Source organism: Ambystoma mexicanum, chromosome 7p, assembly GCF_040938575.1.
Source record: "Ambystoma mexicanum isolate Mex_15411 chromosome 7p, UKY_AmexF1_1, whole genome shotgun sequence".
In the NCBI taxonomy this organism is placed as follows: Eukaryota; Metazoa; Chordata; class Amphibia; order Caudata; family Ambystomatidae; genus Ambystoma; species Ambystoma mexicanum.
Window position 1 is genome coordinate 79,007,489 of NC_090939.1, and position 25,782 is coordinate 79,033,270.

Genomic DNA, 25,782 nt, shown 5'->3' on the forward strand with positions numbered 1-25,782 from the left:
CTTGACGCAATGAATACAATTTGTAAAACCGTTATTGAAAATGTTGGGGTCAGAGAAACACTATTTTGCCCTATAACTAGATGCGAGTAGTCTCGACCATCAAACGATAAACTAGTCCTAGTGGAGTCCGTCAAATCAAAATGGCCTATGCCAACCAAACCCTAATGCTTGCCCCATCTCTTATACATAAAGTGTAAAAAGGAGAAATGTATGCAAAGAAAAAATCAGTGTTCAAAAGAATAAAGGTAGTTGAACCAGCTGTCCTTGTGGGCAGGATGACACACACTGGCTCAGTTTCTGACACTCTAAGCCGTTCCAAACCGTGGATTGAGGCCCGCCTGGCCTTCCACGTTAAAGTCTCTTTCCTGACTTTCGGCTCAGACCTCTCGCGTCACAATTCAACACAAACTTGCCAGCGGGCTCCCTTCCCCAAGCTTATTGTACTTCAGGTCTCCCTCAATCGTGCTTGGACCCCTTTCAAATGTCCAAGACTTTTGAATGTGTGTGGCTCTTTACAGACCACCGCAGGACCACTTTGACTCAAAGTTCACGTTTACTCTTGCTTAATTCACGTTTGCAGTTTGTTTGCTTTACAGCTTCAAACACTATACCTTTCACACAGACTTTTGAATGGGCTACTTCCTTTTTCCAGGCCAGAGTCCGCGGTCATGACGCCAGCCCCTTAGCCAATCGGTATCTTGTCCGTGGACCGAACAGGGAAGTGTGACGGCGAAGCGGACATAGATATCACTAATTCTTTCAGACCTACTTTTTGATAGTTTTAAAGAAAGAGTACTGCACGGAAGGTCACCAAATTTACAAAAGCACGCTTTCTGTACCAAGCCCCTGTACCTGCCGCAGATTTCGTGAAAATCCGTCCAGTGGTTTGAACTGTAGCCGTGCGCATAGTTTTTCCCCCATTCAGTCTATGGGAAAAAAGACGTTTTGGGACTCCCCCTATAACTTTTGCCCCCCAGGACAAAACATCTCCAAACTTTGCAAAAAAATTCAGAGTGGCCCATATACTTTTTTTTGCCAAGTTTGGTGAGGATTCGTCCAGGGGGAGCAAAGTTATAAGCCGCCCAAAAAGTGCTCTTCCTATGGAAACAGAAACTTAACCATTCCTACCGTGGCCGTGTCTAAAAAAAAAATTATGACTTCCTGCTCCATGGCTGCCATCTTAGGTTAGTATTTTTGTATGAATGAATGAGACGCCCGCCGCAAGCTCGTCCCGTTCATTCATGCAAAATAATATTGCTCTCAGCAGTCTGGGTTTCCAGATTGAAAACATAGGGTGCTAATAGCTATAGCGCCCAATGCAATGTGCAACATCCTTGACCTAGGGTTTTCTGTCAAAATTAAGTCATGCTTTCTTCTGTCTGAGGATCCAGTTTCTTGGTGCGTTTCATATGGTTCTGGCATTGAGGCAGACATATCTGTTCTGCAGTGCTGAGAGTTTAACACACTTAACTCAAGTGTTTATATACATGGTAAGTAATGAAATAAATGGGATCTGAATTCATGACCAGTTGATCCTTTAACTCTCTGCTGAGACTATAAATAAATGCTAGCACTTGCTTTACGTGCACATAATTTAAAATAAATGCATGGAACAATATATGTAACCTGCACAGTGTGTTTTTAAAGCCGAAAGAGCCATTTCGAATGGATTGCGTCCTCCCACGTATTCCTCATCTTACCTCTCGATTCCAGCGTCAGCTGCTTTGGATTTCTTTTTGCGGTAGATGGTGCAGTGCGGTGTTGACTCAATGTCCCTCGACAGCCTCCGTCCCCCATTGAGGTTGATGCCATCGACAGTGTAAATTGCACGCACTGCGCCCGTTACTTCAGTTCCTTTTTTTCCGCTTAAGCTTTCACTTCGGATACGCCGCAGTTGGTTTATGATAAATCTTTGAAGATTTATAAAAAATGTCTAAATCCTCTGTTAGGCAGACACCTGTGCAGTTCCCTCTGGGACCACTGCAAAAGATTTAAGACTACAGGTGGTTGGCAGTAAACCCACTTGGTAGCAGTCTGTACCACACAGATTCACTTGGTAGCTGTGGCTGAGCAGTCAGACTTCCCTCAAGAAGAGTTAGGCAGTATACAGAGTATTCACAATAGGTCAAAAGAACACAGTAGAACAAGTAAACGCTGACCAGGGCTTGGTGTAAAAGAGATATAATTATTTATTTAAAACCACATTTAGAAAAACACACAGGCACTAATAGTAAGCAGGTCACTAAAAGATATACACTCCCTTAGAAGAATATTAGACAAGTCTTAAGTAAGCCCCACTTATTTTCAGACAGCGGTGAGCGCTTAACGCAGGTGGCACTCTAATAATTTGTTTTAAAAGGGAGAGAAAAGCAGAGTATAAATTGAAACAGGTCCCAACACCTTTACAAGAACACAACAAGAGAGGAAGGCAAAGTAAAACCGTGAAGTTAGAGTTCAGAAGGCCGGATCCACATTAAGGGGATCAAAACGAAATGTGTCCAAGGTCACACGGTTGCAGTGCACAAAAGTCTTGAAAAGGTTCAAAATGTGTTGGACCAAAGAAAGGGACCAGTTAGGTCAAGGCGGCCAGCCCAGTCCAGAAGGTTAAGGGGTTATTACTACCTTGTAGCAGTCTTTAGAAAGGGAGGCCTGGCGGACACGGTACCTTAAAGTGGTGAGAATACTCCAGCGGGGGCAGTTGTTCCTGGCAGCGGTTGCAAGTCGGTGCTTCGTCCGGGGGAAGAGAGGATCTCGTTGAGGGAGGAAGACAGGAGTCTGTTGCACTGCCACGGAAGAAACCAGCCGCGGAGTTCTCAGGTAAAAGGAGTGGTCCTTTTATTTGTGGTCCAGTGGTAAGTGGCTATCCGGTTGCCGGGGTGCTTGGCACGGGCAATTCGACTACAAGACGGTCTGGGGTGCGAAGAGAAGAAGGTAAAAAGGTTGTGCCCACCAGTCAGGGGAAGAAGCCTCTCCAGCCGGGAGATCTTCTCTGTCGTCGGGAAGTGGTGAGTCGGTTCCGCAGGGCTCCACCGGTGGTGTCGTCGTGGTAGGTCGGCTCAGCTTCTCCCTCGTCGGATTCTCAGGTCCTGTGGCGACTTCTGAAGTTCCAGTCCCCAAAGCCCTGCTTTTATGCAGCACACCCTCATTCACTCAGCCTAGCTGTCAATCAACCATGCTAGCCAATCACACAAGAGTGCGACTTGAGTTACCAAGGTAACTCAGTCCAGGGTGCCTTAACCCTCTCCCACACCCTCTGTGGTACCCAAACAGAGTGGCACCACTTTTGGAGGCTTCTGTGGAGAAGCCCGCCAAAAAGTGGAACAAAGGGCTCGACTTGGGTTGGAGTCACAGAAGAGAACACAAAACGCCATTTTAGAATCGAGTCCTGGCAAAAAATACCAACCGGCGAATTAATATTAAATAAATAAACCTGCGGTATGTTCGAGGCTATGAGAATTAAATAATTAAAGTTGGTAGCCTCGAACAATGGGAAAATCCCATAGGGATATATTCGCGGTCGAATATAAAAAGTAGTATCCACTGCCACCAGCCAAAACTCGATCAGGGGGGACGGAGACGTGCCCCCTCGACTAACAGACCCCGGGGCAATCGAATTGCCCCGACCAGTACGTCCACAATATGATGGTTTGTACTGGTTTCTGTTAATAATTTGGGACTAGTAAAGCCAATGGTGACTTTACATGCCCTGGGAGACAGTAGTCAGTCCCAGGGTATGGAGTCTATGGTGGGGTGTCACTATGACACCCCTGTGTTACTGCACGGAGGGTGCTGTGTAACACACATAGTAAAAACACATGAGACCCTATGGAGTAAAGGACCCCATAGCCCATAAAACACATTAACAGTCAAAGGAACACCATAAATCATGTCCAAGAGTGGGAGAAAAAGAGTCTTGCTCTTGGCAGGAGAAAAAAACAAACTCCAGAAATCCAGCAAAGCTGCTGGGCGACTCACTAGGTTAGGAAATTCAGCCTAAAGAGAGAATTCTCCCTAACATCCTCTACCCCGAAAAACAGGTTAAAAAAATGTTGACTGTGGGTCGAAAATTCCATAACCAACCCTCATTGCATCTGTTTATGGTACCTTGGCACTGACAACAGCATGGCTGACTGTGGATCCTCTCAGTCCATGACGGGGGAGGCGTTCAAGGAGGGCGAAAGGGGGACGATAGCTGCGGGTAGGCCCCCTCGTAAATCCCTTTCCACGACACCTTCCAAAAGACTTTCGTCGGACGAATCAAGGTGTGATTTACCGCAGAGGGAAACGTTCAAAGAAACGTTCACGGTCTCAGTGGTTCTTGCCATTCCTCTTAGTCTTCCAAAAAATCAAAGAAACAACGTTGCAAGTCTCTGTCCTCGTCCTTCGCGCCTGACCGCAGATTAGCCTGCACAGGTAAGTCGACTTCGAAAGCTGAATAGGAGGCCTTTAGGCTTCAAATGATAATCTCTGAGAAGGTGACCCCATCCCCCTCGAAAGATGAGATGAAAGGCCACCAATCTGTCAAACTACTAAGGCCGAAAAAGAGACCAAAAAGGCTAGCACTTGTGTGCCCTCAAGCCCAGGTGAAAATCCGCCAACCCTTTGAGAGTCCATTGACGTCGAAGGTGTTGAAGCCTTAAACGCCATTGAAGGAGTTTGAAGTGTCTTTCAAGCCACTTCCTTAAACCAAATTTTTCAAATCTTTTTCCTAATTTTCGAGTAATATCAACCTTCAGATCAAGGCACTCCACCTTTTGGTCTGGAGTAAGGAACGCCCAATGTTCTTGAGGCCTTAATATCTGAAGTCGAGAATGAAGGATCTATACAAAAATCTCTTTGCACTTCCCCTGAATTTGGGAAAGCTGATCCATCAGAGCATGATGAGGCATCTTACAGACAGCTTATGAATAACGTAACAGAATACCTGGTTTGGGAGAGACCAGCTGCACCCTTTGAGCAGGATGATCTGACTTATATTTTGGATAAAGGTCTGCAGAAAAACCTGGTTTAACTCAGCTCTTCAAAAAAGGGGTATGGTTAACTGGGAGTATGCAGATACATACCTATCCATCATTAAAAATCCAACCAAAAAAAATACAGACCCTCAAGCATTGGTTCAGAATATCTTTCAAGACACCCTACCCTGGAAAGCCTTGTGGTACATGCTGCAACTTCTACATCAAGGCAGGTAGAGTACCCTACCATCGCACCAGACAAGCGTTTCGACGCACTGGCTGAAAGGTATTTTTGAGCCAGCAGCACGACTTTAAAATGTATCAATGCCACTTGCGCTCTTGCAAAATGTACCCACACCTTCAAGGTGAGGAATGAGAAGGATTCTTGAATATTGTGAAGGATGGAAAGACAATATTGTGAGTCTCTCAATTCGGGTTTGGACTCTGACAATAGTGTTAGAAGAGCCATGGCGGCGAGTACAGTTATGCACAGATTTGCCTGGTTGAGAAAGTCGGTTTTGCACCTGATGTGCAGTCCAGACTACTCAACATGCCCTTTGATGGCACTCAATTTTTTGGCAGCAAGCCGAGAGCCTTGAGAAATTATAGACCTCAAAAGCTGCGGCCAAGTCACTTAGTGTTATCACACAGCTGCAACCATCACACCCCACAGCACAGTCTTAGAGGGATAGGTCATTTCATTATTTCTACTCATTTGGAAAAGCAAGAGGGTTGGCCAGACAAAGAGGTCCGAGAAAATTCCCTTGTGGTGGATGAGAAAGCGGTACTAAGTCCGCCCAAGCATCAGCTTCAGCTGCCTCAAAACTTCTGAGTCCTTAATTCACAAGACCCCGGTGGAAGGCAGGCTCACTCAGGATCTGGATGAATGGCAGGGCATTACTTCCGATGCTTGGGCCTTGCAAACAGCCCAGGTTTACTGCCTCCCCTTTTTAAGGCCTCCGGATCATCCGCCAGGGTGCCACGCCCACAAAATTCCAGATCCGTTCATCTTGCAGAAGATTTCCAAGCTGTTAGATAAAGGTGCAATAGAAGCAGTACCTGTGACCGAGAGGAGCAGGAGTTGGTACTCCCTTCACGTTTTGATCTCCAAAAAGGACAGAGGATTTAGACCAATTTTGGACTTGAGATACTTGAGCAAGTTCCTCAGGAAGAACAAGTTCAAAATCGGTACCCTTTCTCTGATCTTTCAGGCCCTCCATATCCAGGGTTGGATGGTCTCATTGGACCTTTAGGATGCTTACTTTCATGTGCCTATCCATTACAGGCACAGGAAGTACCTGAGGTTCGCTGTTGGGGTTCTCACTATCAGTTTTGAGTTCTGCCATTCGGACTGATCTCCGACCCGGTGGTTTTCACCGAGTTGATGGCTGTGGTGGCAGTGAGTCTCAAGAGAGGAGGGGATTCATATCTACCCTTACCTGGATGATTGACTGATCCTGGAACATCTCAGCATCACCTGCCACCCTCTCCGCAAACTGGGCTTCTCCTTCAATTTCAAGAAGTCCCACAAGATGCCTTCCCAGATGCTCCAGTTCATCGTAGCATTCCTGGATGCGTCCTCTGGAAAAGCCTTGTCACCGGAGGTGAGTGCTCAGCACATTCAGCAGATGGTCACCCAATTCCAGAATGCCCAGCGTCTACCAACCTTAGATTACCTGAGATGATGGGCCTCATGACACCCTGCATTTTTCTGGTGCCAGAGGCTTGCCTGAGAATGAGATCCCTCCAGGGTGCCCTCAGGTCCCAGTCGTCTTGGCAAGATGTCAGATCTACTTCAGGTTCCGAGCAGGGTCGCACAGGGTCTCCTGTGGTGGGATTGTGAGGACAACATTCTGAAAGGGGAACTTTTTTGGCAGCCATGGCTGGAGAGAACAGTAGTTACGGATGACTCAGTCGCTGTCAGCCCACGGTCTGACAGCGTTTGTTGTTCTCCATCAGAGTCCAAACTACACCTCAACCCTTTGGAGCTGAGGGCAATCGGACTAGAGCTGAAGGCCTTTCTGCCCACTGTACATGGAAAGAATCTCCTGACAATGACGGATAACACAGTGGCCATATACTACCTCAACAAGAGAGGTGGTGTAGGGTCACTGCCACTGTGCAGAGAGGCAATGCAGCTATGGTTCTGGGCACTTCAAGAAGAAATCTCCCTGTTGGCCGTTCACCTAGCCATGGAGGAGAACACAGTGGCGAACATTCTGAGCAGGCATACTACGGTCTTGCACAAGTGAGAAGTAGCTCAAAGTCCTTCAAGAGATCTTCACTCTTTGTGGAACCCCTCAAGTAGTTCTGTTCCCGTCCAGTGTTGACTGGAAGTGCGAGTAGTTCTTCTCCAGGGAATTTCCACCTGAGAGGAGCTCCAGGGGACAGGTTCTTAGTGGACTGGGAGTTTCCACTCCTGTACGCGTTTCCTCCAGTCCCCGTCATTCCTCCCGTGATCAGAGATTGAGAAAGTTCGGGAAATACATGATCCTTATTTCGAAGGGATTGTGTCCTCCGACGTATTCCTTATCTTTGATAATACGCTTCCAGCTTGCTGGCCTCGGAAATTTCTTCTGCAGAGGGCGCTGCGCGTCGAAGTCCGCCGCGTCGATGTCTCTCGACGTCACCATGCCCATAAATAGCCACGCGCTGCGTCCGTTGCTCAGTTCCGTTTTTCCGCGCTTCGTGGGGCCTCGGAACGTCGTTGCTCAGTTCAGTCAGGTTATCTATCTATTTCTACTCGAATTTTCCTTATCGTTCTCAATGGCTTCTTCATCAGAACCGACGACGGTGCGATCCGGCTTCAAGAAATGTCGAGACTGCGGTAAAAAAATGTCAATAACGGATCCACACAGGGTCTGCTTGGGATCCGAGCACCATTGTTCGGATTGTGAGGACTGCATGTCCATGACGGCGAAGGCTTTGAAGGAGCGCAAGGGGAAGCTCGAGAGAGGTAAGTCAGCCAAAACCACCTCGAAAGTTTCGTCGGCTGAGTCGAGGCATTCGTCTCCTCGCCATCAAATATTCCCATTCTAGATCTCGAAGCAGCTCCCACCATTCGTCGCGATCAAGACACTCAAAAAAGAGACGTCGAAGGTCCCATTCCTCGTCATCTTCTGTGTCCCCAGAAAGAGTCTCCTGTCCCACCAAACACGGTTCTCAAGCGCTGAGTGGGAGGAATTCGGAAAAAAAATGTTAAGTGTCTTCGAGAACGCGGCCTCGACCCCCTCAAAGACAGCTGAGGGTGATACCCCGGGTGAAAAACCCAAAAAATCAAAACGCCACGAGTCGCGGCACCCGGCAAAACATTCCACCCGAGAGCGCCATGAGTAATCGGATAAGAAGGCACCGTCTTCGCCGTCGTCGAGGATTCCTTCGTCGAAGATTCCTTCGCAAGGATCGGCGGCATCAACGCCGTTTTAGAAGGGTTCCTCGATGCATCGTTCGATCGACTCGACGCCGATGAGAGGACCAAGGCCACCCCACAGCCAACAGTGATTTCAAGAGCCTCCGGCATGACGCCGAGACCGTCGTCGATGCCCTCGAGTAGGATCCCGATCCTCTCGAGTTCTTCGAGACTCCTTCCAGTTTTTTCGACGCCGTTTTCGGCGCCTTCGAAGCCTGTTACATCGGCGTCGACGACATCGTTTTCTTGTCCAATAACGACGAGTTTGGCTCCTTCTGCCTTAGAAATGGGTTTTACTCCATTTCAGAGGTCAGAATACACTGGACTTTCTTCAATTTATGAAGAAGGGGAAGATTCTGACCAGGAAACATTCGGATTACAGAGGACCACACTGCCTACTGCAGAGGATTTCACCTCTGAGGAAAGAAGGCTGAAGGAACTACAGGAGCCACTACATGAGGCAAGTGTGCTGGACACTTCCCCAGAAGTGGATTTTGTTAAGCCAGACCCAGGGTAACATGCCGAAACACCATATAGAACCCTGATGGCAAGAATAATTGAGTTTATGGGTTGGTCTGCGCCTTCACCTGTTTTCCAACAGGATGACCTAACAGATATATTGGACAAGGGCCCACAGGAGGACCCGTGGTCCCCTTCCATGCAGCCTTACAATGAAAAATTGCATCTAATTGGGAAACTCCCGAAGTTATCCCTGCAGTCAATAAAAGATTGTCAACCAAGTATAGGGTAGCGGCTGCTGACCCTGAATACCTGTCAAAACACCCGACCCCAGAGATCCTGGTGGTTCAAGCGGCAACTTCATCTAGCAGTAGGACCGCTTACCCTACTGTCCCACAGGATAGAGATGACAAGAGGTACGACTCTATGGCAAAGAAAGTCTTCTCTGCCTGTAGTATGGCGTTGAAGTCCATCAACGTCAGTCACACACTATGGGAGTGTGCTTCATCAGCGGCTGACTGCATACCCAAAGGAGAGGAAAAGGAAGCCTTCCTTAACATCATTCTAGGTGGCAAAGATGCTATGTGCGAATCACTTCAAACTGGCATCGATTCCGCTGACAGTATCACCAGGGCCATTTCGGCAAGTACAACAATCCGCAGGCATGCGTGGTTGCGAAAGTCGGGCTTTGCCCCTGATGTACAGGCCAGACTTTTGAATATGCCCTTTGACGGCTCTTCATTATTCGGGAAAAAGGCTGATGACAGTCTGGAAAAGTTAGACTTCTAAAGCAGCAGCAAAATCCTTAGGAGCTGCTATCCACCAAACTCCTTTTCGTCCCTCAGGAACCTCTAGGAGAGGAAAGTCCTTTCGCTACTATTCCGCATTCGGGAAAGGCAGAGGACAGCCGGCTCAAAGAGGCCAAAGGAGATCCACCCGAGGTGGACGGGTCAAAAGTACTAAGACCGCAGCAGCAGCAGGTGCCTCTTTACCCTCGGCATCTGTATCAGCCGCCCCCAAACCACTCTGAGGCCTTCCCACACAATACACCTGTAGGGGGCAGGTTAACTCACCATCTGAAGGAATGGCAGGCTATAACGTCAGATGCTTGGGCATTGGAGACAGTTGCCCAAGGTTACTGCCTACCCTTTCTACACATCCCTCAGAGTCATCCACCAGGGAACAGCTCTCTAAAAGTTCCAGATCCGCTCCTCTTGCAGGAAATTATAGACCTGCTAGAGAAAGGTGCCATAGAACCGGTGCCTGTAGCGGACAGGAACAAGGGCTGGTACTCCCCCTACTTTCTCAAACCAAAGAAAGACGGAGGACTGAGACCTATCTTGGACTTACGAGAATTGAACAAGTTCCTCAGGAAGGACAAGTTCAAGATGGTAACTCTCTCAGATCCTTCAGGCCCTCCAGCTCCAGGACTGGCTGGTATCTCTGGATCTTCAGGATGCTTATTTCCATGTGCCGATCCATCTCAAACACCGGAAATACCAGAGGTTCGCAATTGGCGACTCTCATTATCAATTTCGAGTTCTGCCATTTGGGCTGACCTCCGCCCCGAGGGTCTTCACCAAGCTGATGTCGGTAGTGGCGGTGAGTCTATGGAGGGAAGGGATCCACGTCTACCCATACTTGGACGATTGGCTGATCAGGGCCGTATCTTCGGAACAGGCCCAGGCCCAGCTAGATTATGTCTGCCTCTTCCTTCACAGACTGGGCTTCTCCCTCAATTTAAAGAAGTCACAGATGATACCATCACAGAGACTCCAGTTCATTGGAGCGGTCCTGGACACTTCCGTGGGAAAAGCCTCGCCACCACAGGTGAGGGCTCAAGATATTCTACAGATGGTCGCCAAATTTCAAAATGCCCAACGTCTCCCAGCCTTCGACTTTTTGAGGTTGCTAGGCCTCATGGCATCCTGCATCTTCCTTGTGCCAGAGGCTCGCCTGAGAATGAGATCTCTTCAGTGGGCACTGAGAAGTCAGTGGTCACAATTCTCAGGGAGAATGACAGATCTCCTCCGGATTCCGGACAAGGTAGCCCGCGACCTTCAATGGTGGGCCTATCCAGAGAACATCTTGAAAGGAGAACTGTTTTGGCAACCATGGCCGGAGATAACAGTAGTCACAGACGCCTCACTCACGGGGTGGGGAGCCCATGCCAACGACTTGACCATCAGCGGTCGTTGGTCTCCATCGGAGTCCAGACTACACATCAACCTATTAGAGCTGAGAGCGATCAGACTAGCGCTGAAAGCTTTCCTGCCATCAGTACAGGGGAGAAATGTCCTGATAATGACAGACAACACGGTGGCCATGCACTACCTCACCAAAAGAGGAGGCATAGGATCACTGCCACTGTGCAGAGAGGCAATGCAGCTCTGGTTTTGGGCAATTCGGGAAGGAATCTCTCTATCGGCAGTCCACCTAGCCGGAGAGAAGAATTTGACAGCGGACGCTCTGAGCAGGCAGAGCACAGTCTCCCACAAGTGGGAGCTTGCTCAGGAAGTCCTTCAAGAGATCTTCGCCCTTTGGGGAACCCCTCAGGTGGATCTGTTCGCCACAAGCATCAACAGGAAGTGCGATCTGTTCTGTTCAAGGGATTTTCCCCTGAGAGGAGCTCTAGGAGATGCGTTCATAGTGGACTGGGAGTTTCCACTCCTTTATGCGTTCCCGCCAGTCCCTGTTATTCCTCAAATGATCAGGAGGTTGAAAAGATTCCAGGGCCAGGAGAACGTGGTACCCGGACCTTCTAGATATGTCCATCTGTCCTCCAATCCGTCTTCCACTCAAAGAGAATCTTCCCTCGCAGAAGGGAGGTCAGGTTCTCCATCCAGACACCAGAACCCTCAACCTTCACGCTTGGCTTCTGAAAGGTTGAGGTACAAGGATTGGGATCTCCCTGATGACGTCATGGAGGTGTTGCTTTCGGCCAGAAGACCAGCAACAAAGTCTTTATACCGCTGCCGTTGGAACAAATTTTGCAGCTGGTGTAGGGAACAGAATATTGACCCTTTTTCATGTGGTACACCAACGGTGTTATCGTTTCTACTCTACTTGGCAAACTCAGGCCTTCAAGTGGGCACTGTAAAAGGCTATCTGGCAGCGCTCTCTATCTTCAAGCACACTGCGGAGGAACAATTGTATTTCAAAATTCCTCTAGTGGTACAATTTCTCAAGGGACTAACTAATGTTTACCCTCCAAAACCATTCCAGGTTCCCTTATGGGACTTAAATTTAGTCTTAAACTTCTTAATGGGCACTCCATTCGAACCACTTCACTCTTGCGCGCTGAGATTTCTCACGCTTAAAACTGTTCTATTGGTAGCACTAACATCTGCTAGGAGGGTGAGTGAGCTGAAAGCTCTCTCCTGTAAACCCCCACATACAATCTTCCACAAGGACAAAGTTGTCCTACAGGTGAAGCCTAATTTCCTCCCAAAGGTGGTTTCTGAATTTCATATTACTCAGAAAATTACCTTGCCTTCATTCTACCCTCCTCCCCATCCGGGGAAAGAGGAGGAAAGGCTACATAGGCTGGACCCTAGGCGAGCTCTCCGCTTTTACATCAGCAGAATGGCTAAGATCAGGCAAGCAGACCAACTGTTTGTAGGATACTCAGGTCACAAGTTGGGACTACCCATAACAAAACAAACCATCTCCAGGTCGATTATTTTGGCCATTCTGGAATGTTACAAACCGGCAGGGAAAGAGCCACCCCAAAATCTCAGGGCTCATTCAACCAGGGGTATCGAGGCCTCTTCGGCTCTCCAAAGAGGGGTACCGGTCCGGGACATATGTGCGGCTGCCACATGGTCGTCCGCACATACATTCACAACATTTTACAATCTGGATTCCTCCACTGCTCAAGAGACCAGATTTGGCAAGGCTGTATTACATTCGGTCTATCCCTAAAGGGATACATATCACTATCACTCCCACCTCCAATTACATTACTTCTTACCTGGTAACGTTCTTTCGACGGGATGTTCCTCCGACATATTCCTTATCGCCCCTCCCAACCATCCCCGCAGTGATAACTTCCCTTGTGGTTGCAGCTTACGCTCCTTCAAGGTCACTAACCAATTCAGGCATGACTTTTCTTATGCTACAAAACGGAACTGAGCAACGGACGCAGCGCGTGGCTATTTATGGGCATGGTGATGTTGGCGCCGATACGGTGGCCGTCGAGGGACATCGACTCGGCGGACGTCGACGCGCAGCACCCTCTACAGAAAGAATTTCCGAGGCCAGCAAGCTGGAAGCGTATTATCAAAGATGAGGAATACGTCGGAGGAACATCCCGTCAAAAGAACGTTACCAGGTAAGAAGTAACTTGTTCTTCTCCGGCTTGGGCCAGGAGGACGTGTTACCCAGACCTTCTGGACATCTGCCCCTCCAATTCATCTTCCCCAAAGAGCAGATCTTATCCCGCAAGAGGAGGCTCGGGTTCTCCATCCAGAGGTCAAGACTCTCAACCGTCATACATGGTTTTGAGAGCTTGAGATACAAGGATTGGGACCTCCCGGAAGACATGAGATTTTGCTTTTGGCCCGAAAGCCAGCAACTAAATCTCTCTCTATCGCTGTCGGTGGAACAAGTTCTGCAGCTGATGCAAAGAGAAGAATGTGGACACGTTTCTATGCGACACACCTATGGTGTTATCATTCCTCCAGGTTGGCACTGTCAAAAAGTTACTGGGCGATGCTTACTATTTTTAAGCGCACTTTTGAGCAAACCTCTTACTTTAAGATGCCACTAGTAATTCAATTCTTAAAAGGGCTCACAAATGTGTTCCCTCCAACCCCTTTTGTGGTTCCCGTTTGGGATTTGAATCTAGTGTAAGCCGTTTGAGCCACTTCATTCTTGCCCTTTGAAATTGCTGATTTTACCGACTATCTTCCTAATGGCTATAACTTCAGCACGCAGGGTAGCGAGTTGCAGGCCTCATCATGTAAGCAACCATTTACAGTTTTCTACAAGGAAAAGGTGGTGTTAAGAGTCCGACCTACGTTTCTACCGAAGGTAGTTTTGGATTTCCATATCTCTCATTTTACCCATTGCCTCACCCTAGTAAGGCGGAAGGTCTTTCCCAACCACTTGTTTTTCACTCCTAGGCTACTTTGTCGGTCTCCATTTTCCTTACTTTCAATGATCTTTGCTTCATGCGCATTCTCTGTTTTCCTTCACCCTCTACTCCCTTGCTCTTCCACGTTTGCACAAATTTATCTGAGCCGTTGTCTTTCTCTGTACAGATTGATCGCTCAGGCAATTTTACTCTTTTTGCTTCATCTTGATCTCTGCCCTCACGCTCTCCCTCTGCCCATGTCCGTGTCTTTATCTATGACTCATTTATGAATGCAATGCATGTCCTTATGCATGTTGCCTATCTCTTGCTCTTGTTTCTCTCACTGCAATAATTCTCCACTTTACTCTCGGTACTGTGAGGAGCCAGTGTCGGGCCCCCACCTAAGCACCCGGGTGGGTGATCGGCTGGCGAACTTAATCGGCGTGTGGGAGTCCATCTCCATCGACCATTGGGTACTGGATGCCCTGGCCCACGGCACACTTTGGAGTTCCAAAGGAAGTGCCCCTGTTTCCCACCTATGGCCAGGAAAGAAAACCACGTTCCACAGCTGCTTCTGGAGGTACGAGCCATGCTGAGAAAGGGAGTGCTAGAATTCGTCCCAAAGAGGCTCCTGGGCTCTGGAATATACTCGCGGTGCCCTCCCTCAAGGGCAAAGTGGTACGGGTCTTCACCGACAACACCACCGCAATGTTCTACATCTGGAAGCAGGGAGGGTACCAGATTCCCCCAGCCCTATCCAGGGAAGCTGAGCTCCTGCCACAAGTGGGAACTTTGGCAGGATCAAATGGATCTCCTTTTCCGACGGTGGGGCAGTCCCCAGATCGATCTGTTTGTGACGGCGACAAACACCAAGTGCCAGAGGTTCGCCAGCAGGTTTCCCCATCCGGGGAGCATGGGTGATGCATTCTCCTTCCCCTGGGACGGCCTGTTCCTGGATGCGTTCCCACCGTTGCCTTTGCTTCTGCATCTCATCAGTCAATTCAGACGGCCCGGTGCAGGATGATCCTCGTCGCACCGGTGTGGCTGAGGCAGATATGGTTCCCGGACCTTCTGGACATGTCGGGTAAGGTGGCGCCATCCTACATCACGACCCGGGATCGCTGAACTTGCAGACCTGGATCCTGCAGCACTAGAGTTCAGAGGCTAAGACATCCTGGCGGACTGCAAGAAAGTCCATGCAAAGGCCAGGGCATCCTCGACTCTTGAGTGCGATGGACATAAGTGGAAGAGGTTCTCCGTCTGGTGCCGTGCACAGAATATCAACCCCCTACGGATCACAGCCCCTCAAGTGCTGCCGTACTTGCTGTCGCTGGCCAAGGCGGGGCTGGCACATGCCTCCATCAAAATCCATCTGGCGGCTATCTCCCGCTACACCAGAACTCTGCGGCGGCCATCTCTGTAGTCGCTTCGCCTGGTGAAGGAGTTCATGAAAGCACTGTTCCGCTCGTTCCCACCAGTGAAGGCTCCGGCCCCGGCGTGGGAGCTTAATGTGGTGCTGACCAGGCTCATGGGTCTGCCATTCGAGCCCCTGCACTCGGCACCGCTGAAGTTCCTATCGTGGAAAACCGCTTTTCTTGTGGCCATCACATCCACACGACGAGTGGGAGAGATCCAGGCCCTCTCCTGTAAGCCTCCATATCTGACATTCCAGGAGACAAGGGTAGTGCTGAGGACCCAGCCCTCTTTTATCCCCAAGGTGCCGTCAGACTTCCATCTCAGCGAGCCCTTGGTGTTACCTGTTTTCTTCCCGTCGCCTTTGTCGCCGGCTGAGAGTACTTTGCACTCGCTGGATGTGGCTAGAGCACTGAAGTTCCACGTGGACCGCACAAAGAGTTTTCGGAGGACATCACAGCTGTTTGTGAACTTTGGACCTGTGAACCATGGGAAGGCCCTCTCGAAGGTTTCCATTTCCAGATGGCTCTCCGGATGCCCGGATGCATCATGCACTGTCACCGGTTGGCAAACCAACCTTTGCCCGGCCGTCCGAGAACCCATTCAACCAGAGCGATCGCTGCTACTACGGTGTTCCTGTCTGGTGTGCCCTTGCTGGACATCTGCAGGGCTGCTATGTGGAGGTCGACGCACACCTTCACGAGATTCTACTATGTTGACCGGGATTCCAGGGAGGAGTCCAGAGTCGGCCAGGCAGTGCTGCGCAACCTGTTCGCTTGAAGGTGAGCCTGGTTAGGAGCTTAATGTTGAGTTGTTGAAATGCTTAATGTTGAGCCTCACCACCTCCCGTGGTTGTACATGTGTGTACTGCTATGTATTCTTGTATCATGAGCTTGTGAATCCATGCCAGACCCCATGCTGGAGAAGGAACAAGTTACTTACCTGTAACTATTGTCCTCCAGCATGGGTCTGGCATAGATTCACATGCAAACCCTACCCTTCTGTGGCTCTTCTCTTGGTCTTACTGCCATTTTACGTGCTACCATATCTGAAGATGGCTGCCAGAGGAGGGGCTTAGGTAGAGGGCAGTCATTGGCTGGGGGCAGTATGACCCAGAGGCCAGTGATTGATTAATAGTAGAAAGACAGTTCAGAAACAAAACTGATTTTTTCTTTATCGAGGATTCCCAGCCTGACGACGGGGAATATTCATGAGCATGTGAATCCATGCCAAGACCCATACTGGAGAACAACAGTTACAGGTAAGTAACTTGTCCCTTCTCTCTTCTCTTCTCCCTTCTCTCTCTCTCCTCTTCTCTCTCCTCTTCTCTCTCCTCTTCTCTCTCCTCTTCTCTCTCCTCTTCTCTCTCCTCTCCTCTCTCCTCTCCTCTCTCCTCTCCTCTCTCCTCTCCTCTTCTCTCTCCTCTTCTCTCTCCTCTTCTCTCTCCTCTTCTCTCTCCTCTTCTCTCTCCTCTTCTCTCTCCTCTTCTCTCTCTTCTCTCCATCTTGCTTAATCATTTCCCAACAACTAGACCACTGTGTTGGTCGCCCGGTCCTTGTGATCCTCAGTACTCTGTTCTTCCTCAGCTATTTGTCAATGTACTATCCGTAATGGGATTTTTGGGACTAATAACGGAAGTTCTGTCTGGAGTTTGGGGAGGAGTGTAGCAATATGTCATTAGGGCAAGGGGGACGAAGGGAAACATCCCTGAAAGGAAAGGGGCGGGGTTACGTGGTTTCCCCCAGCAATGCCATGTTACTCTCCCGAGGTGTACCTCCCCCAGATCCTCCTCCTTCATATAGCCACCCCATAGGGTTAGGATTAGGTAGCAGCTGCCGTTCGTCGGCCATATGGGGGAAGGCCTCCTCAGGGAAAGAAGCGAGGACATCACCAGATTTATCACAGTACACTTTGTACTTTTTGTCCCTTCAGTTACCCCCTAACACATTTCTCTGTGCACATCTCACTGTGTGCCTGTCAATGAAAAAGAAAACTATATGGACTGTAGCAGAGACACTGGGGCTGGCTGGGCACCTCAAGGTCCACCCCCTAGCTACAGCTCTGATCAGCAATTTGAGTGCTTTTAAGCTCAAATTTGGTAGATTGGTAAACTTGTTAAGAGTCTCCTTTCTGAAGGCGGTGCCCCTGGTACCAAATCAAATCCAAAACTTTACAACCTCATTGTTCCCCGCAATCACATTACTGGCATTGTGGCTTCCTTTACAGCAACTATTCTTTGTCTTGGACACGTGGGATTCAGTGCAACATTGAAAGCATAGCTCTGCTTACCTAAATGGCATCGTGGCCACCCCCAGCACCTCATTCTTTTAGCAAAATGGCTGATCCATAGTTTCACTTTTCCAGGCAGAAAAGTATGCCAAGCCTATAGGCAACAGTTAAGAACTTTCTACTGAATCTCCTGCATGCGTATTGGCGACTGAAAGTTGAGATGTCATCGGAATCCATGGGTGCGCTTGTACTTGATTGGCTTGTACTTTGTGAATTAAAAGATGCCGGAGTGTGGGAGGAACACAGGAGTGAGGGTTCTTGTGGGAGTGGGACACCAGATTTTGAGACGCGGTATCCACTTCCTTGTAACACCTTTACCCCATCCTACCAGGTTGACGAGCGCTGGAACAAACATTGTTAAAACGTGTGTGATGAAGGACACGAGTAAAATTGAACTTCTGATGAGTGATTGAGCTTTTAAAGCAAGATACACTACCACAACACACTACCATTAACAGAGTGGTCTGGCACTGCATGGGTGCTCTGTCGAAAGTCTCTGTAAGGTATCCAGCTAACAATTGGCAAAGTGAGAGAGATCCAGTAAGTGTGAATCAAAGTGGCCCTGCGACGGATTGAGCAAAATCCTGCACACAATCGAAAGTCTTTGATTTCTAAAGTTGATCCGGGCACAGCGGACAGAGATCAATTGAAAGCATTGTGTTAAAGTGGGTCTGAGCCAGGGTGAATCAAAAATCACCAAAGAAGTTGTAAATGAGAATCCTGAGGAGAAAGGAACTTTTGAATGTTTATTTGTCGCATCAGGCCCTCTGAAGTAGGAGACTTTGAATGACAAAGACACTTTGACACAGAAGGCCCTGATACTGAGATTTGAACTGCATCCATGTGCTAGAGAAGCCAGAGACTGTGCTAAGCTCGAGTTTGCCACCTTGTCCCGTGCTGAGAACATTGGGAAGGGAAGCCAATGACTTGAATATCCTGACATATCATTTCTTGAACACTATTTGTATTTAGAAGTAGGGATTTGCAATAGGTTTATTAGTATAGACCCTTAAGACTCGACTAGGACTGAGTTGTTATTATTTGATGGTCGTAGCTTGCCCCCCTCTTTAGATTTAGGATTAGAGAGCCGTTTTTCAAACCCAATTGAAGTTCAATAAACACCCTTTAACTGGGATCACTTTCATCTGTTTTACTGTTTGATACCATGCCTTCCTTACAGAACCAAGATACTTAAACTTTGTAATGTTCCAAATTGCGGTGGAATTTGCTTTAGAGCACTGGTGGGGCTTTAAGATCACATCAGATCACAGTATAAATCGCATTCCTTTGTGTAAGAGCAAGACACATTACAAGGAAATTACAGCTCTAGAGGAAAGAAGACGCAAGGCCGGTTATTGGAGGTCTGTAGCCATTGGAGAGGATTTAAGTTTATAGTGAGCTGTAAATGGTTATCTGCAGGGACATGTTTCAGTGTTTTAGGCCGAACGCCGCTAATATGATGGTTTCTGAAAAGCTTGGGTGGGCTTAACCAGTGCAGATATGCAGAACTCTGGCTTCTGATTGGCAAGTGCTACTTGATGCTTTGCGAGAGCTTGTTTGGGTATTGGTTGCAAATGCTCTTGTGGTTGGTGCAAAGGGTTTTAAAAATGAATATCTATTTGACATGTGGCTTTTTTAGATATTTCAATGCCCTGGGTGTGAGGTCCTACGGTTTAAGGGAGAAGTCTAGCATCCTTGTTCTGAAAAAGATATACATTACGGATTGACTCCTTGCTGAAACCAGTTTATATGGTGTTGCAATACCCAAGTCTGGAAAGCAGAAGGGCTTCGACAACCTGCATTTTCAGTGACCTAGTTTGGTATCGTGTCCAACTAGAAATGGAAATGTGTTAGTTTAATTTTAGGAGGACCCTCCCCAAACCCCCGCCCCCACACGTGATTTCAGTTTTTGTGGGATTCGAGCAAAGATAGTGGTTGATCTTTTTTTCATCAAATCTGGAGATTGCGTCTTTATTCAGGACTCTAGCTGGTGTCTCTGGTAGGATTTGGTCATAATCTGCCTACACCTGGAAGTGGGGAGGCCTGGGCCCAACTCCTCAACAAGACTCCTGTACAAGCCTGGGTTCATATGCTGACCGCTGTAAGACTCTTGCTCTTCGGAATGGCCACCACAACGTTTGTGCTATTATTGCTCATTCTACCACTAATCTTTCTTCTCTTCCACCACACACACACTACTCTGGAACACCTCCTGCTGCCCCACACAGCTATTTCTGCACATTTCCCTTTATTGTGGCTGATTTGGGTAATTGTGGTAATAATGTTTGATTTGCTGACCTGTTTCTTCCCAGGCCCCTTGGGTTCTGACTACTCATGGACCCACCTCTTCTCCTTGTTTATATGCCCTTCATGTCACCAGGTGTGGGGAGTTGGTGTTCCTTAATGTGGTTCCTGTGGGGTCCACCCTGTCAGTGAGGCAGGGAATTGTGGCGACGTCCCACTCAAGCATTGTGCCTGGCAGAACAGCAAGGAATAGGCCCCCCTTCCTGGATATCTGCATGCACCAGTGTAAGCAGCGGGCGCTGCTGCATATCTAGCACAAGCTTCCTTCCCCTATTTCTATAATTGCTACCACAGGATTTCTCATTGCACCTGGTTCATGCTCCATGCCTAGTTTTGCTCAACTGGCACATTCCTATGTGAGTCTCCCGCGCCTCTCAAACTGGGTGTAAATGATTTAGTGAGTGTGTTTTCTTATACTGGCTGTTTGCATCCTATCCTGATGGCACATTTCTTCATGGGGCTACAGAGCATCTGCTCTTGGACTGGATGGTCTTTGGTGCTTCCTGGCAAATTAAAACGCACTGGACAGCTAGGGGAAATCCCCATTTACTGCCTCCAGTGGTCGTACCATGGAGCTAGTGTCTCTCCTTTGCCCCAGAAGATTCCAGCCTCCCTGCACCCCTTTGTCTTGGCCCAAGTGATTTTGACTTGCAACATATAACCCAACAGTCATTTTTAGTGTTGACATCAGCATTGCGCTCTGGTGTCCCATGAAATGGATCCTGGCTCATCCTATAAGAACAAATTGGTCTGTGGTACGCTGAAAACAATGTCATTTGTTTTTGTGTCTCGCTGCTGCATCCCAGAGCAGATGTTTTAAATGAAGGAAGTCACAATAACGAAATGTTTTATTTAGCTTGATTTTCTTTTTTGTTTTGCTGTATTTTATTTTGTAATTAAATATCTGTTTCTATTCTTATTCCACCATGTTTAGGGAATTATTTTCAAAAGGTATTCTCACAGCTTCACTTTGTTTTCATGATTCCGTTTGTGTATACCCACCAGTTTTCGTATTGGTTTCTTATGTAGATGTGCTTGTATTCTGGCTGCTTCTTTGAATTTATGGAAGGAAGCACAGGCTGCAAGCTGTCATGATGCCTACTTCCAAGGAGCCAGGTCCGACCCAGCAACCCCAGAGGCAGGCATCATTTCCCCCAGGGAAGTGCCAGCGGGCCTAAGCTGGGGCCCTTTGGACACAGTCCTGGCCCTTTAGGCGCCACGCTCATGTTGGACCCCTGTCCTGGCGCCTTAGGCGCCAGGCTCATAAAGCTAGACATGTGTTCAAGTGTTTTAAGGTGCACTTACCTGATGCAGACCATGCTGCTACATCCAGGCCCTCTTGAGGCCTGAATGGAACTACTTTACCTGTGGAACTACTTTCCCCTGGGTGTGGTCGGGGAAGGATACATACCTGATCGGTGGAAGGATACATACCTGGAACTTCTTCGAAAGCTATTTAAACCACGCCCGATCAGCAACTCGCGCTTCGCGTTGTTCTGCTCCTCGCAGCTGGACGCTCACCGTGTCAGCTCCTGCATCTGGACTTCAGCCACGCCTGTCAGCATCCTGGGTCACCTGCTAAGAGAGAATTGGAGAGAAAGGTACTGCTAAAGCTGCATCACGGAGACTTCACACCGACGATCCTGAAAGGGAAGACATCATTTTAAAAGCATTTCGCTTCGATCGCTGCAGCGCTGCATTTCACTCACCTTTCCTGGGCACCTCCATCTTCAGCAGCGATCATCCGGATCCGCAGCCACTTCCCAGAGCCTAGAGAGAAAAAGACAAGAACACAAGGTGAGAGAAGGAAGGGACTAGGAAAAGCTCAGTTTCCTTCTAAGACTTACCTGTTGGGTCATTCCCATTTCATTTCGGGTCCTGCCGCTTCCTGGCATTCCAGACCCCGGCCCCTATGGGGAAAAAAGACAGACATTGAATGAGCGAATGCAAAGACATTACCCGAACGCTCATCCAGAACTTACCTGTCATTTACTGGAACTGCACGTTTCTCTTTGGGTCGGCGCCATATCTCCGGCATTCCGAACCCCGGCCCCTAAGGGGAAAAAGACATAAGCGTTAGCGCTTGCTGCAATAAGACAATGAACATTATTATTAAGCTTGAACTTTTGAACTTGCTACAGAACTCTTACAGCGCCTTACCTGAATAGTCAAGCTTATTTGAACTCCCATCAAACCTCAATCCAGTGAAGTAACTGGGTTTCAACGCGCCCCTGCATCAGAAGCAGGATGGAGAACTCGTCCTGCCAAACCCTAAGGTGAGACTTCACGGGGAATCGAGGAAGGGTATCGTGGAGGGTTGGAAGGGAGTGGGAGGCTTGAGCATTATTCCGTCAGTAGGTAATACTCCCTTTTCACACACAGGGGAATATTCCTGCGAGCCAGTGAGTCCATCTTCAGAGTCCTGCGCTTCACCATAGAAGAAGCATCAGCACTCGAAGCCAGACCTGCGCCTCCGTGGGAATCAGGTGAGCGTTACACAAGCCCCTTGCTACAGAGTGAACTGCACCTCCTGGTGACTTAAGTGCAGAGCCCCTGTCCGGCAGAGAAGAGCACATGGTCTGCTTTTCCACTGTCCTGCCTGCCTCTTTACCTGCTACATTAGTAACAGGGTTGACAATCTGACTGGGCACGCGTTAGGGGGATGCTCCTTTCTTTTCAAGCTGCTGACCAATAGGAGCATAAGAAAAGGATTGCATTCCCCCTCTCCTGCCAGATGTGTACCTTGGAAATTCATGACGATACCTGGTGGTAGGTTGGACTACCTAAATGGTAGGAGTAATTCAGCATTTGATGGCAATACTTTGAATATGATACTAATACCTAGGTCAGATGATTGCAAAGTGTGGCAAATGATTGTAGGAAGATGGTAAAGTTGCCATATTGTGTCAATATCTGGGCATATAGTTCTAATACCCGGCAAATGGTGCGCTCTTGGGTATTTGGTGGCAGTGTCTTGAAACCTAGAATACCTTTGACTATACAAAAGCCAAAACTATTACCTTTGTAGATGCTTGTTTGCTTTATTTCTTTTATTCTGGACAAATGTCTGAAAAATACCTTTTAGAAATCTGTTTATCGATGTGGCAAAAGGCTATCATGTTTCTTGTACAGGTATATAGTTTCCAATGTTTTGAACTTGCTTTTAAGTTTTGAAATTCATCTATCTCTTTCAGATTTTTCTGGAATTTACTACAAAATGCTACTCCTTGTTCATGCAAGGTGGTGACTCTTTTGATGAAATTAGTAATGAAACCTGCAGCAAACTAAGTAAGTCATATCTGAATGGGAGGTGACACTGTTTGGTTATACATGACTTCACTTTCTTCATTTGAGCGACTTCTGACATAAAGTACCTATGGTTCTGTGTTAACCTTTTTAAGTCTCTGTGATTGAAACTGGAGTCTCTGCATGGAATCTTTGCATGTTGGTAAATCTTGTAACGTCCTGAGAGGTTTTGATTAACATTGCCAGTTTTAGCCTCTCTACCTCATTGTAAGAATGTGCCCAGTTTTCAGCCCTTATGCCTTCGCGAAATTGTACAGTCCCACTGCACGGTGTAATAGGTTTTTTTTTGCATGCTGCGAAGGAAGATTTCTTGGTGTATTGTCAGTGATATGTTTATGTGGGCCACTGGTTCTTGGTGCAGTTTGCATCCTGCTGTTTCTAGAGCCACATCTCCACTTTCCTCATTGCATGCTAAGGCAGGCTATTTCATCACAATGCTGCATCCCCTAATATGGAGGGTGAATCCAAAAGTCAGAGTTTGGCCATCTTTAATCCGTATCAAAAATCATTGGATGTTGCACAAAAACCATATTCCCATGGCAGGTTTATTGTGAGTTCCTTCAAATGTTATCCTGCAATGAGGGAGTCTTTTTATGATTTGCTTTTCAAGTTTCTTCCAGTTTGTAATCAATCTGCAACATGGGGGGAAGAGGGGACATTGTTGTCACAAAGCAATGTAGATTGCACAGAGCTCAATTAGTACAAGGCTTTTATTAGACGATATATAAACATGTCTAGAATTCTCCAAATGGGTTACTCCCTCGACACTCAGCTTGAAGTGGCCCTAGAATTCTTTTTTGATCTTCCTGCTTTCAGTTCTTCTCATTGCTCTTACTTTAGTGGTGAGAACGTCTCCTCGCTTTCTGTTCCGGATCTGGCAGTCACCCATTGGATTACGTGGGATTTTACACCTGGGCCTATACTCTTAGCCAAATAGGGGGCTATCAGGCTGCCTTCACTGGGTGATATGTAGGAGCCTCAGGGTACTGTCCTTTACGGTTGTCCTCGATATCTTGCCATGTGGTTTTACACAGGAAGTTTTCTTGGTCCATCTCTTCTCCCCACATTTCTCATGCGTCACTTGTACCTCCTCAACACTTTGCCATATGCTTGTTCCTCCACCATGCCCTGGATCGCATTCACAGCCTCTGGGCTCACCCTACTAACCTGTATTAATTCATTCAACTATGGGCTCGGCACACCCTCTCCTCCAACATCTTTCTTTTTGCCAACCTCTTAGTGTTTCTACTCCTCCTGAGTACCGCCTCTAACTTCTTCAATGTCTCTTCTTATGTCACATGTTCTTCCTCTCGTCTCCTTCAACCCTCCACATCTCTCCTATTGATGATCTTCCCCTCATGTCGCCTTCCTTGTTTAAACTGATGTTCCTACTCCCATTTCACCCTCCTCTCTTGCCACTGCTCAGTCTTTCTGCTCTCTCCTACAGCTTCCTCCAAACTCACTGCTGTTTCTAACAACCATACCCCCATGATAATTACTTTTCTTTTAATAGATGCTTGCCCCCACCTCACGGCAGTTCCCATGATGCTTGTCTTTCAGGTGTGTTGGATATTTTGCTATGTTTTGTGATTGGTTTGGACTTGTTACATGGCTGTGTTCCTCCCGCCGTGCCGCATGTGACATCTTGGATCTGGATTCTGAGCATGCAAGGATGGGTGATGCTGTGCGGAGCACCACCACTCATCTCCCTCTCCCACCTAAGTGAATATCTTGAAGCATGGATACCCGTGCGCACTTCTCCTTTCAGTACCTTATTGTCCTTTGCATTTCTGTGCTGGCCAGTCTCCAATCTCCTCGTTGGCTGGAGTGCACATTTTCTTTGGTGCATTTTAAACTCCTATTAGCATTTCCCTGTGGCTGCAGAACTTGGGGAGACATTTTCTTTAAATGTGTCCTTTAAAGATATGGCACCATACTGTGGCTCAATGTGACAAGACCCTGACTCCTTGCCAATGCATGGTAAAGTTGCCCAGTGAACTGTCCGATGCCACACCAGAGCCCAGCATTATGTTGCAGTTGGTGGTGCCAGGTCCCCTTGGCCACCCCAACCATCTCCGCAAGGGGCTGACAGAGGACTTTGTCACAGTTATCAAAATAAGTCAATTCTTTGAATCAATGTATTCTTGTGAGTTAAATCTTTCACCATGGAAAGTGCCATTTATTATATCGGACAGTAAGGTTTTCTGAAACCCAGACATTATCAGCAAGAGACTCTTATTGAAGTTCTTCAGGGAAAAAGTGGTCCTGAGGATGAATTCTCGTTTCAATCTGAAAATATTGGAAAGGTGCAGAAGTAAGGCTTGGCCACAAAAGTGACATAGTTTTGGTTATAAACTTTTATTAAACAGTAAAAGGGTTGGCAAAATGACCTCTAACCTTAAAGCTTAGAGGTATTTCCCTGCCTCAAAGTAAATGTCAGGATGTCAAACAAATAGTCACTGCTGTGTTCAAAATGTTTGCTTCTGACCCTGACACTAATAGCTTAAATCTAATGTGCAAGAAGTTATATTCAGAACTAAAATGGAAAGGACAGTTCTTGCCAACAGAAA

At 47.8% G+C, this 25,782-nt stretch overlaps 1 protein-coding gene across 4 annotated transcripts in view; it reads left to right on the forward strand.

Moving 5' to 3' along the window:
• The window catches only part of NDC80 (NDC80 kinetochore complex component), a 735,052-nt gene that overhangs the window by 297,321 nt on the left and 411,949 nt on the right, over positions 1-25,782 (forward strand). For all 4 annotated transcript variants that reach the window (XM_069635820.1, XM_069635823.1, XM_069635822.1 and 1 more), the window contains one exon: positions 23,101-23,194. In XM_069635820.1, coding sequence (XP_069491921.1) covers positions 23,101-23,194 — 94 coding nt within the window. The remainder of the gene's footprint in view (positions 1-23,100; positions 23,195-25,782) is intronic.